The sequence below is a fragment of the Eschrichtius robustus genome, chromosome 3 (assembly GCF_028021215.1).
Source record: "Eschrichtius robustus isolate mEscRob2 chromosome 3, mEscRob2.pri, whole genome shotgun sequence".
Taxonomy (NCBI): Eukaryota; Metazoa; Chordata; class Mammalia; order Artiodactyla; family Eschrichtiidae; genus Eschrichtius; species Eschrichtius robustus.
Genome location: NC_090826.1, coordinates 45,157,401 through 45,170,916, shown reverse-complemented (window position 1 = coordinate 45,170,916; position 13,516 = coordinate 45,157,401). Strand labels below are relative to the sequence as shown.

Here is a 13,516-nt window from a genome sequence, read left to right as displayed (position 1 = left end):
CAGGCCTGGACCCCAACTTAAAGTCCCATGTACTCCCCACCACGACTCCTTGCTTCAGAGGAGAAAACCGAGGCTCTGAGGGGGTGGGCAGCTTGGCCATAATCAGTTCCAGCTCATCATAAGATAGGGCCCGCCAAATCCCTGGAACCCTGCAGCCTATCCATCCGGACACTCAGAGCCTCTGGTCCAGCCGAGGCAGCCTGTGTGTCCCTCCCAGCTGCCGCGGGCCATGGAGCAGGTCTCAGGCCCTGGCAGGAATTCCTGGATGCTTGGGAATCCAGCCCAGAAAAGGGCAGTGTGGCCTGTGGATTCCAGCTGATAATGCTTGTGCTCTACCCCCTCCCCAACCCCCAAAGAAACCACAGTATCAGAGCAAAAAGCTTTTCCCACCCTTCGGGATTTCTTGAATTACCCCAACCATTTTAAACATTTTTTATTTTCTAGTTTTTAAAAATTCTCCCCCCTCAGCTTTAGAGTTGCAGCAAATTTAAAACTGTGTCAAAGCGCTCACCAAACAACCTCGGGAAGAGAAGGTGTTTCCTCTTTCTCTAGGTAGCCCTTCACAGGGTCTGTGCTCATACAGGTCCACAAAGGTGAGGACACCCCAGGAGGATGGGTCCATGGAGGAGGGACCACACCCACCTCCCTCCAGCTAGGGGGCCCATCTGCCATGGCTGTTTCTCATAGGGTCAGAGTTGCTAAAATAGGGACCCTAGTAGAGAAGAGACCCTAGGGATGACCTAGTCTAGGGATAAAGGTTTGCATCTCAAGTGCCAGCTGCCTGTGGCTGGAGCTGTGTGTTGAGAAGGATTCTGAGGCTCAGCAGGAAAGAGGGCTGGGACTGATTAATAATGGCTACCCTGGGGCCGAGGTCCTGCAGCCGCATCATTTTTACCCTGGGAGGACTCAGGTCTGGGCGGGAAAAGGACTGACCCAAGGTCATCCAGAAAAGTCAGCAACAGATCCAATTTGGAAGCCTGTTCTCCCAGATGCTATCCCAGGGCTTGTCCCAGCAACAGCAGTCGGAACCAGCAACAACCATCTCTTGAGCACCTGCTTGGGCTGGTCACTTTACAAACATCATCTCATCCAGTCACCAGTGAGCCCATGCTGCAGATGAGAAGTGAAGTCACTGAGGCAGCATCGTGGACGGGAAGGGCACTGGGGTAATACCAAGCCTGCCCAGGCCTGCTCCGACAGTGAGTGAGGGGTGTCTCCCCTGCCTTGAGCCTCAGTTCCCCGCCCCGTCCCACACCTGCCGTGGCAACAAATGGGACTGTGGATGTGATCCCTTATATGAACCCATGTGACTGAGAATTTTATCATTATTTTTTGTGTCTCATGGTGAAGGAGAAGAGTAACTATTTACTCATCCATCTCCTAATAATGCAACAGCCAACATTTATTGAATATGTGCTGCCAGGAGCCGTTCTAGGGCCTATACATATGTGTGTTAACTAACATAATCCTCACATCAGTCTCAGAAAGTACATGCTAGTATGCTCTTTCTTTTCCAGATGAGGCAACTGAGGCCTTGAGAGCTTAAGTAACTTTTTGCTGAGGTTCCACAACCAGTAAATGGCAGAGGCCAATTTCAGCCCAGGCCATCTGGCTGCAGCCTGTGCCCTTAACCAAACCATCTGCTGCCTCCCTGCTGCCAATGCTACATCTCGCCATACTGAGCACCTACTGTGTGCCAGGCTCTGTTCTAGTCCCTGTCCTTGAGCTGCTTCCAGCACAGTGGGGAGAAAAGGACCAGCCAGAAAAACCCAGGAGTCCTGGGTCCCCCTGGGATTCGACCGTCAGGTTCTTCTACAGACCCTACAGCAGATGCCTGAGGCACGGTTGGGAACAGATGTTGGGGCCAGAGGTTAAGTGCTCACGGCTGATGATTGATGATGCTGATTTACAGCCTGAAGTGGTATGTTCTGGGGAGAGAACGGGCAGGCCCCATGGTGTCCCCGCTCCTGCTGTTCCTCACGATACAGTGGTTCCCTCCTTCCCACACGCTGTCTGTCCACATGTTCAACATGCCTGGTCCGCATACTCAGCTGCCTACCGTGTGTTCATCCTCAGGGGGCTGTACAGAGAGGGACCTGGACCAGGCAGGGCAAAGGCAGGGGGAATGGGACAGATTCGATGAGTGTGGACAGAAGAGTCCAGAACAGAGGGGTGAGGTTAGGGAGGGGCTGGTGAGGGTGGCCTCAAATCTTCATTTGTCTGACTATGGGAAGCTCCCTCTAGCTTGTCTCTCATCAGGGAGGACCAGCTCTCTTTACAGGAAACCCTCAGGAGCTTACCCGGCAGGCCTCCCTCAGCTGACCCTGGTAACGTGATGGGCAGTGAGGACATGAGAAGCATGAGGTCAGCATGGCTGAGGGAGAGGGAGCAGGATTTATCAGGATTCTAGGCCTTCCCAGCTGTCAGACTCCCAGATTGGTTCAAGATGGCAGGTGAGGAGGTGCCGTAGAGAGCGGTGAGCGGAGCAGGCCGTGGGCAGCACTGAGCCAGGCCCCATCCGCAGAAACCCCCTCCTGTGCCTTCCTGACCAAGCTGGGAGGGATGTGTGGCCGAAGGAGACGGCCGATGGATGTTGCCCGTGGGAACAGAGGTCCCCGAGACGGAGCGGGAGGGACTGGGGCTGAGAGGCGGAGGCTCCCAGGAGCCCATTCAGAGCCTGGGTCTCACAGCCAGCCCACAGTGAAGCCTGGACCAGAGGGCCCTAGCCAGACATCCAGGCTGCAGCCTGAGCTGGAGCCCCAGGCCATTTCCTTGGGAAATGGGAGGCCTGATTAGCTGCCCATTGCATGACTTTTGACAAATCACCGAAGTTCTTAAGACTTAGTTTCTTCATCTTTAAATGAGATCATATTATCTGCCCGATTGACAGTTGTTGAGATGCTTAAACTTGATAGTGTGGAAAAAGAGCTTGATGTATAGTATATTCTTAATTAACTGTTGTTAATAATAGATTAGAATTTCACCTAATGTAACCCTTCCATAGGATGTCTGTTGCTCCAACTCCTGGCCAGGGGTTGCAAACTGTTTGGTCTACAACCTGTGTGGTGCCACAGTCCCCTACCGTAAACCCTGCCGGTTCATTTACTTTGCTCCCTGCCGTGCCACCTAAGGCGTTGAGCTTGCAATCCCTGCCATAGCCCTGCTCAGTTCCTGGTAGTAGTTCCCTGACTTGCAGGCCTGGGATGGGCTAGCCTTAGAACCACCTAAGAAGGTAAAAGTTCCTCCTTTACTGCATCCATGAAAGGAGTGTGGTGTGTTCTCAGATGGTCCTCATGAGGTGCTGAGAACATTGGGTCTGGATCCACGATGACCAGAGTGATGTTCGAAACGTAGCAGCTGACAGAGTGGACGCTGCATCAGTGCAGCTCGGGGCACAGCCCCCAGGTTCACAGAGTCCTCCCAGGGCATCAACTTGATGAACTGATTTCTGGGAAAATGATGTCAATTTCTATTAATGTTCAAATAAACATGGCCAGATTAAAGAAGGGGTGCAAAATTGGCCTCATTTTTTTTTTTCAGATGAAATAGGGAACGTCAAAACTTGCAGCCTTTGCTGTGACCTTCTCAGGCTCTAGTCCCAGAGTTGGGGTTCATTCTCCCCTCTAATTGGGGTTCCTTGGTGAAGGCATTTGGGAAGCAGTGGCCTCAGTAACTACTCTCAGACCCTCAGTTGGGACCCTGGACTGACTAGTGTCCCCCATTTGATTCATTAGCCCACCTGTCTTCTTAACAAGGGTAAGACCCTTGAGAGTAAAAGGTGATAAAAGGTGGTACCACCCTGCAGGTGTCTGCTAGAGGTTTAGAATCTGAGACTAGAGCATGGCTGACACCTCTCCTCGGTCGGGACCCTTGTGCAGTGTACAGCCTACACAGCCATCTGTGGTATCCCTCCTCCCAAGTCTCCCAGGCCAGCCTTCCATCCAGCTACATAGTCATCCTCTCTCTCTAGAACCCCTCACAGCAGACATCCCGGCGCTGCTTGCACATCTCTGGGGTTGGGTAGTTAATTTTCTCCAAAGGCAGCCTGTGACCCTACAGCAGCTCTGCCTATTAGAAGGAATGGCCAGGCCTGGAGCTAGAGTCTGCTTCTCTCAAACTTCTCTTCATTCCAGGGTCTCTGTCTACTGGGGCTACACAGAGCAAGCCCCTTCTTTCCCAGAACAGCCCCAGAGGTTTGAGGCAGCCTGCTCCATTCAACACCCCTCTGCCCCAGTAAACACACACGCACACACACAGCCCGACCACCCCATGCCTCTGACAGCCCCTGTCAGTCCACCCCTGCTCTCAGCACAGGCCTCAGTCCCGCACACAGCCCTTCAGCTACAGCATGAACAGAGCAGAGTGGGGCCATCGTCTCCCCCGTTTGGGCCCCTAACCTTCTATGAATACAACCTCGCTGGTTTCCCTTCTTGTCTTTCTCTCTCCGCAGGCGCACGGCTTCTGGGGCATCCGCAGCCATCTCTGGGGAGTGGCCGAAGCCCAGTGATATTTGTTTGCTTCCCTGCAGGCGTGTATCCCGGCTCCATCACCCCCCATAATGGGCTCGCATCAAGCATCCTGCCCCCTATGCACGATGTCCCTTCCAGGCACCACCCACTGGACGCCACCACCAGTTCCCACCATCATCTGTCCCCTCTGCCCACGGCTGAGAGCACCAGGGATGGGTATGTACAGCAAGCCAGTCCTCCTCCGGGACAGCAGGTGGGCACCTGCACGGGCAGCAGGTGAGGGCAGGCGTCCCACACACTAAATGGTTGTTACTAATAATGAAAAGAGCCAGCGTTTATGCAGCACCTGCATGTACTGTGCTCTGTACCAAATACTAGCCGTGCACGATTTCATCAGTGCCTCACAGTAACCCTACCAGGTGGATGATATCAGTTTGGGGCTTCTCAGTGCCTCACCTCGTGCCCCTTCTACTCCCTGGGGGGCGGCCCTGGGAAGATGCTGCATCCCCACCTGACCCTGCATTCTGGGCTTCCACAGCCAGGCCTCCTTGGGAGCCTCACCCTGACTTCTCTTTGCTTGGCACCGTGTATCTGGTGAGCAGACTGCCCACCGCCCACTCCAGAGAGGCCCGCCTGGTCTCGTCCCCACTTCCGGCCGACGCAGCTGTGACCATTGGCCGGCCCGCCAGGGCTGTCCAGAAGCCCTTACTGCAGGATCACTGGAGGGAGGAGGCCTCTTTCTGCATTCAGGGTGGTTCCCATTGTGGCCATTTAATTGGCTGGAAACGAGGAATGTGCTAATTGCCGGCCCCTAATGCTTCAGAAATCTGTTTTCCTTGCAAATGGGCAGAGGGAAGCCTCACAGCCCTACCGCCTGCCCTCCCTGCCACTTTTGCTTGATCAAAACTTGTTCCCCAAGTTTGACTTGATCAAACTTGTCCCCCAAGGCCTGGTCCCATCACCTTCCTCCTCCCCTGCCCTTCCTTCTCAAGGCTGCAGCTGTGGCCCGCCTGTGCGTGGGGCCATCAGCCTGAGTTCATTACCAAATTCGCTGTCCAGGGCTCCTCTTGCTACTCACTCATCCGTTCATTCAGTGTCCAGCTATTGAGCCCCTGATGAGGGCAGGGCCCTGGGCCTGGTGCTGAGGCCACTGATGCCCCCAGCCAGCCCTGGTGAAGCTCCCTGTGATAGACCTACAGGGATTGATGATGCGGCGCAAGTGCCCTCAGGGAAGAAAGCAGAAGGCGCTGTGGAAACCCAGAGAAGAACCCAGTGTGGGGGGGGAGGATGTCAGGGAAGGCTTCCTGGAGGTGGTGTTAAGCCGGGCCTCCAAGGTTAAGTAGGAGCTGGCCGAGTAGAGAGGTTGGGAGGAAGGAGCAGCCAGAGCATGGGCAGGTGTGGTGAGAGCTTGGTGTGTTCTGAGAAGCCTGAACCTTCGTGTGGGGTGATAGGCTCAGGAGAGCGGTCACCAGGGCCAGATCACGGGGCCTGTGACAGGACTCTGTCTGAAGGGTGTTGAGCAGTGAGCAGGTCAGGTTTGGGGATGAGAAGGCACAGCCTGCAGTGTGGGGCTGGACTGCAGCGTCCAAGGTGGGTGGATGGCAGCCTGAGCCAGCACCTGTGGGAGGGAGGAGGAACACTCAGAAGGCATGAGTGCCATGGAATGAGCAGGACTTGAGGACACTCTGGCTGGGTGGGGAGAGGAGGGCTGGTCAGAGATGAACCCCTGGGTGAGCAGGGAAGACTGGCTATGAGTAGGGGAAGAGCCACAAAGAGGCAGCATGATGGAGTGCAAAGGCGGACCCAGAAAACCAAGCCCTCCCCAAGCCTCAGTTTCCTCTTCTGTAAAATGGGCATTAAAATACCCTCCTCTAGGAAGGTGGTGAGGATCAGCTACACATGCCTGACAATGTATGTGTCACCCGGTACAGGTTCCTTGGACACTACCCCCCTGTCCCCCACCCACTGGCTCAGGCCACCTGTTCACCCACAGCCAGCCCCAAAACATCACCAACGAAAGAAAAATAAACCAGAGGCCTTTCCCCTCTCAGGCCTGTGCACTCTGCTCCGCCTCATTCGTCACCTCCCTGCCGCCTGCATAAGTGCCCATCAAGAATTCCTGCAGCGAGAGGCAGAGTGATGACAGGACGGAGACAGGGCCCCAGGCCCGCTCGGCCACCCGTGCCTGCAGGAGCAACGGGCAAGCCATCCCCACCAGCCAGGTGCCCAGGCTCCCATGGGCTGCCCGAGAGAAGGGCCCTCACGCCTGACACCAGGCCCAGGCCCAGCTTGAATGGGTTTCTTTTTTCAGCCCCTGAGAAGAGGCGAGGAAGGGGGGACGGCCTTCAGCCTCCCCTTCCTGCCAAAGTCAACATGGAAGGCCACTCGCAGCTCCCTGGTGGTTTGCTGGGACGTTAAATAGCTTGACAGAATTATCTGATTCACTCAAAAATATGCTAAGAGGGCCTGACTTCATGACCAAATTTGTTTACCCTGGCTAAGAGAAGACTCTCAATAGGGTGGTTTTTTTCTCCCCGGCCCCGTACGAGGTATGAAGCCCTAGTCTGCCAGGCCAGTGAGGTTTTATATTAATTTTTATAGGTTCCAATTGAAGCAAAAATATTTGATTTAGGGATCATTTGCATGACTCAGAAGAGGAGCTCCAGATGATCTTTTTTCCTTTTAAAGAGTTCAGGTAGAGCAGTATAACCTCAGCCTTCATGTCTGCTGAGGGGAGAGTCGTGTTCTGTTTAATTTCACTGGCTGTGAAGGTGGCAAATGGGAATTTATGGCAGGTTTGAGACAGGAGAAACAAACTTTGAAAATGCATGTTTTTTCCCCTTCGGATCTGGTTCTCCTTAAGTCTGCAGTGCCGTTAATCTCTGGATTTTGTAGCTGAGTGATTCAGAAGCCCATTTGTTAGTATTTATCAGCTGTTTGCTACGTGCCAGGCCCGGTGCTGAGCAGGGAGTAACTGAGAGGACCAGGCCTGGCCCTCCCCGCAGGGGCTCCCAGGGGAGGGGACCGACAGGAAGTCGCGGAAGAACTGGGCTGTGGGTGCCAGGATGGGGTGGGCATAAGACAGGAGGGTACCACTCAGCAGGCTGGAAGGAGGAAGACCCACCCTCCTGGCCACACCTGGACCCAGCCTCAGCTGAGAGAACTGGTTATGAGGACCCATGGCTTGTGCACAGCCCTACACAGTTTATAGAGCACAGTTGTAGACCCACTTGATGGCCCTGTGAGACAGGTCTAAAAATATACATGTTGATGATAATGACAATTAATTCATGGAGTCACGATGAGGATCAGTTCATCAGCTTACGGAGGCTGACGTGTACCTCCAGGGCCTTAGATGCTGGGCCTGGGGACCAGGGACCTGGCGTGGAAGCCCCTTTCTGCTGTCTTCAGCGTACTCACACAGTGGTGGGGGTCCCAGACATGGGAATGATGACAGTGCAGTGTCATCACAGGGGCAGTGACAGCAGGATGCTCAAGTTAGAGCACATGGGCACCCTGCAGAGCTACAGACGTGAAGCCCACCAACCTCTCCCCAGATCTTTCCTTGTTTTGAGACAGTCCTGCTCCCCTCAGAGAGAGGCACTGATCTGTCTGTTCACACCTCTTCATGTGTTGGAGGGTGGGCAGGGGTAACATGCCTAGCCTGAAAAGGTCACCTGAAGCTTCACCTGGAGCTGTGACATTGAGTTCATAGAGTATTCTAACGTGAATGGTCCAACATAACCATTAATGCAAACAAGAAAATAAAGACTCTGAGCCCTCACACTCGTCCTCTTTCTGCAGTGCACATAAATGCTTCATAGGCTGTGAGCCTTCAGCCAAGTCCCCCTGACCCCAGGGTCATTTGGGTTCCTGTGAGCAGACCTCAGAGGCTTAGGAAGGCGGCAAGAGGAAGGAACCTGGTGTACAGTGACATGAAGCCTAGTTACACAGCCCACTGGGGCTCAGCTGGGTTCAGGCCGGCTGCAGGCTCGTTTCAGAACGTGAGCTTCCAGAGAGTACGGGCTGAGGCCCGCACCCCTTCAGGCTGTGTACGAAGGGAGGTGGTGAGTCCCCCATCACAGGATGTGTGCAAGTGGAGGAGAGATGGCCAGAGATGGAGACAGAAGGTCCCTAAAAGTACACCATGCAGAGGACTAGAGGCCAATTTGGACATCAGACCTAAGTGCTAGTTTTCCTTCCTTTCACCTTGATGATAATGCTGATGATTCACGGTGTGGCTAAGAATGTATCTGACATCATACTGGGTGCTTTGTCTACATTGCTTTATTTAATTTTATCCTCACCATAACCCATGGGGTCAGTGCTGTGTGGCTGGGACTAACTTGGGCAACCTCTCTGAGCCTTGGTTTTCTGATCTGTGAACATCTCTCACAGGGTCTGGAGCGAGGCAGAGGTTCAATGGGTGAATGGTGACTGTTAGTGCCTTGGGATGTTCTCCTGCTGAGAAACTGCCCCGGCTTTCAGTGGGGCTGTTCCTGGACTCATCCTGCTGGTGACCAGAGTGGCTTGCACAGAGTTAGGGTGTGGGGATCCAGCAGGGGTGGCTGGTATTTAGCCCTGGGTAAAGAGTTGCAGTGGAGTTGCGAGGTGGAGAACACAGCAACCCTGTGAGGAAACCAAGGCTCAGAGACATTAAGCATTTTGCCCAAAGTCACATGGGCAGTGAGAGCAGATGGGGTTTTAAACAGTTTTGTTGACTCCAGAGGTTGTGGTTATAACCAGTGGTCTTGACTATCAGTCCAAAATACCAAATAGAAGCTTTTCTTTAGTGGTTCCTTTGGACTCTAAAGCTTACAGGATTTAAAATTTTAATTCCGGTTTGAACATAATCAGAAATAAAAGCTTCCTCTTCTAACTGCACTGTTGTAAGTTAGAGCAGGTCAGTGAGTGAGCTCACCGTTGCTGGAGGGGAACAAGAAGTGGCAGGCACGCCTGTGGCGCCCACATGCCCCAGAGCCCATCCTGCTAAGGGCTGTCTCTTCTCTCCAGGTTGGGACCCGGCCTCCTCTCACCCATGGTCAGCCCACTGAAGGGGCTTGCGCCACCGCCGCTGCCACCATCCTCCCAGAGCCATTCTCCAGGGGGCCAGTCCTTCCCCACGCTCCCCAGCAAGCCACCCTACCCGCCCTTCCAGAGCCCTCCGCCCCAGCCTCTGCCCAGCCCGCAAGGTAAGCTCTGGCCAGGGGGCCCTCTCCATATGTACCCACCGATTCCACTCAGGCTGCCCAAGAGGCAGGAGACACTGGCCTGGGGGTGGCAGGTGGGTACTCGGAATGATGGCAGGCACTGAGGGCCACACTGGGAAAAGCCGGGAGGCAGGGCTGAGTAAGAGTTTGTTCCATTGACCAGACATCAAAGGGAACAGCGTTCCCTTTGATGGCTGGGGGTGGGACTGGCCTGCTGCTTGGAGGAGCAGTGAGTGATGGGGTATCTCGGAGCGGAAGTCGGGGGAGGGCCCACAGTCCCTTCCCCCCAAGCACTGTCGTCGGGCACAGCCACGTGAGACCACCTCGCCCAACCCCATGCAGGGCAGGACCCCCGGCACCTCCTCCACCCTGGGGCTCTCTTCACTCATTCACACCCCCCATGCCCACAGGACAGTGTGGGGGGCTGAGCACTGCAGTGGGGGACCATCCCCTCCCTCCCTGGGCATTTTCCCTCTGAATGCAGCCCCCGCTGACTCCCCCTGCAGGCTACCAGGGCAGTTTCCACTCCATCCAGAATTGCTTCCCTTATGGTGACTGCTACCGGTCAGCCGAGCAGGCCGCCAGTGGGGATGGACTGGCCGGGGAGGCCCACGGTTTCAACCTCCTGCGGCCCAATGGCTACCATGGCCTCAGTGCACCTTTACCTGCCACAGGTAAGCCCCGCCTGCATGCTTCCTTTCCATTCCTGTGCCGCGTGCTTCGTGCATATTGTCCCACAGCCTTGGGACGGCCCTATGAGGTAGAGTCGTCCCCACTTTACAGAGGTGGAGCTAAAGGCGCAGGGAGGCCCCAGGACCCCACAGAGTGGGGATTTGCACGCTGCCTGACCCCAGCCTCAGTGTTCCTTCCACACTCTCACACAGAGAAGAATCAGACTAGGAGCTCCCCGTCTAACTGATGCTTCCTTTTAAATATTTATTGAGCACCTACTGTGTGCCAGGCACAGTTGTAAACCCTGAGAATACAGCAGGGAATGAGACAAATACTGATCCCCGTTTAACAGATGAGGGAACCGAGGCCCACAGAGGCCACACTGTAGGAAGAGACAGAGCCTAGAGGTTGTGCTTGTTCCTTATGCTGCATCTGTGTCCCCCTCAGGGCCCTGGGCCTTCCTCGAGTAATGCCCCCAGCTGGGGTGGAGAACCCAGTGAGAGGGGAGGGCTGCGTACGGCCCGAGTGGAGGTCTCAGACCCCAGGGCCAGGCCTGGTCAGAGCGGGGGCATCAGATGGGTGGTACCGGAAGTCCCCAAGCCAAGCCCACCCCAGATCAGCCTCGGGGCTCAGATCTAGCTGGAAGCTGCAAGGCCTGGGCAGGATGGTGGGGCCCCAGACAAAGGGGAGCCTGAGACCCTTCCCAGAGGCCCCTTGGGCAGCTCGGGGTGTGTGCGGCTGGGGGTGGAGGGATAAGGACCAGGGACAAGCACCAAGGCCACAGCGGAGCACACACAAACCTGTGGGTCACCTGCGTGTGGACCCGTGTTCCTGCTCACACACACGCTCCGGGTCTGTGCGTGTCTTCTTTCTACACGTGTTTGTGGGGCACATCTGTGTGGCCATGTGCATGCATGTGCATGCAGGGCCAGCACGGTGGGTTCCCGGCAGTGTCAGCCCCCCATGTGTGTAAGGAGCTCGGTGGCACATGTGTTTGTGTCTGCAGACATGTGCTCCACATCGTGCTTGTGCTGATGTTCATGCCGTGTCTGTGCACACATGTGTCCTCCTCCTGTGATTCCCCTCTGTGTGTGTACACGTGTGTGTGCATGGTTGTGTATTAGCATGTTTGGGCCATTTCATATGAGCATGCTTGTGTGCACGTGTGTGCCTGTGTGTTCGGGTACGGTGTACATACTTCTGTGAGTGGACATGTGTCACACGCATGCACGAGAGGCAGATGTGAACCTGACCACAGGTCTGCGGGGGGCGGGAGGGCGTGTTCCGTGTTTGCTTGCACGTGGGTTGGTGCGTGATTAGGCACCCGCCGCCGCCGTCTCCAGCGCTGCCAGCTCTCACCACCCCATCCTCCCCCTGGCCCCATCCAGCTCTAGGCGGGATTTTCTTGGTTTAGCAGCAAGCCCTGAAATAAATAGCTCTGAGGGGGGGGCGAGAGGCAGCTTCCATGCCCCCACACCTGGGTAGGGGGTTCTTTTGGCCTCCCCTCTCCCTTGCTGTCTGGGTGGCAGCCCAGCATCCAGTGCCCTTGCCCACACCTCCTCTGCCAAGCTGAGAGCAGACTCACAGGATTGAATCCGGACCAACAAGGTAGGGCCATGGGGCCTCAGGATTAGTTTGGTCAGATCCCATTGCACAGACAGGAAGACTGAGACCCATCTGTCTCAGGTTATACAAATTCATGACAGCAGCTCAGGGACAGAGTCCTTAGGTCAGGGACTGGATAAGACGACCTCTCTAGGCTCCTTCTAGGTTTCAGGCCCCCACCCCAGAGACAGTGTGTCCAGTGGAAGAGCCAGGTGTCTCAGAGCCAGATGGACCTGGGTTCAAATCCCAGCTCCCCTGCTTACTATGACCTGGGGCAAGGAGCTTGCCTTCTCTGAGCCTGTCTTCTCACCTGTAAAATGGGATAATGAATCCCACCTCATAGGATTGTTGTGAAGCTTAAGTGAGACAAGATTTAAATGAGCTTTTGGTAAACGCCCAATGAGTGCTGGCCCCCTTCTTTGGGTTTCTTGTGTCTGCTGGGTCAGAGGAACCTGAAAGGGTGGCGGTGGGCTGGGGTCCTTCTGCCAGGAGAAAACCAGCCCTTGAGGGCTAGAGCTGTGATGGTCCCACCTCGACCTCCCCTTCCTCCCCACATTCCGCCCCACAGTCCAGCACTGGGTGATGGGCTGCCCCACGCCAGCCCTTGCCTCTCTCCCCAACTGCCCTGGGCCCCTTGGAGGTACAAGGCCTAGGGAGCCTCCTCCCAAGCCCCCTCCCCGCCCACCAGCTCCCCTATCTGGAAGAGCGGAGGGCTCAGAGCACCCTGCTGAGGGGACACCGTGACGAGGGAGCCTGGGCAGGAGGGTGGGGTCTGGGAGCTGGGAAAAGATGACAAGGCATGGCCCTTGAGTTCTCCAGTCTGGACCCTGTCCCCCTACACCCACAGGCTACGAGGCCCTGGCCGAGGCCCCATGCCCCACAGTGCTGCCACCGCAGTCGTCAGAAGACGTCGTGTCCAGCGGCCCCGAGGACTGCGGCTTCTTCCCCAACGGGGCCTTTGACCACTGCCTGAGTCACATCCCCTCCATCTACACAGACACCTGAAGGAACGCCGCCCACACCTGCCTGACCTCCACCGCAGACGCTCCCTTGCCCGCCCCGCCGTCTGTTCCCACCTTCGGGGCACGCAGCCCGAGCAGCCAGGCCACCGCTCCGCAGAGCGCGGGGTGCCTGGTCTGTGGCAGCTGCGCAGCACTGGCCGGGACTGAGCCTCCGAGCCTGAGCCAGGTGCTCAGAGGTGCCCGTCAGCATCCATGACCTGTGGCATCCCTTGACCGTGTCTTCCTTTTGTTTCCGCCATGGTTTCGAAATCACAGACCTCGTGTATATAAAATGTACAGAACTTGTTTTCCATTCCCCTGCCAGTTTTATATTTTTGGTTTTACAAGAAAAACATTAAAAACTGGAAATGAGACTTGGGGGCCCGGTTCTGTTTTGCGATTCAGCCTAGAGGCTGAGACCAGGAGAGCAGTGGAGGCGTGTGTAAGAGAGCCGAGGTGCGGAGCCCAGCTCGGTCCCTGGGTTCCCTCGGCAGGGACGGGGGCCCGCACCACAGGGCCGCCACCACGTGCTGTGGGCCTTACAGACACCGGCACTGGT

General features: G+C 55.8%; 1 protein-coding gene across 3 annotated transcripts in view; it reads left to right on the top strand.

The window, feature by feature from the left end:
• Positions 1-13,296, top strand: part of GLIS1 (GLIS family zinc finger 1) — a 226,254-nt gene extending 212,958 nt beyond the window's left edge. For all 3 annotated transcript variants that reach the window (XM_068537974.1, XM_068537975.1, XM_068537976.1), the window contains 4 exons: positions 4,529-4,685; positions 9,483-9,661; positions 10,186-10,353; positions 12,804-13,296. In XM_068537974.1, the coding sequence (XP_068394075.1) occupies positions 4,529-4,685; positions 9,483-9,661; positions 10,186-10,353; positions 12,804-12,961 (662 nt within the window). In that variant the 3' untranslated portion in view covers positions 12,962-13,296. The remainder of the gene's footprint in view (positions 1-4,528; positions 4,686-9,482; positions 9,662-10,185; positions 10,354-12,803) is intronic.
• Positions 13,297-13,516: the final 220 nt, after the last annotated feature.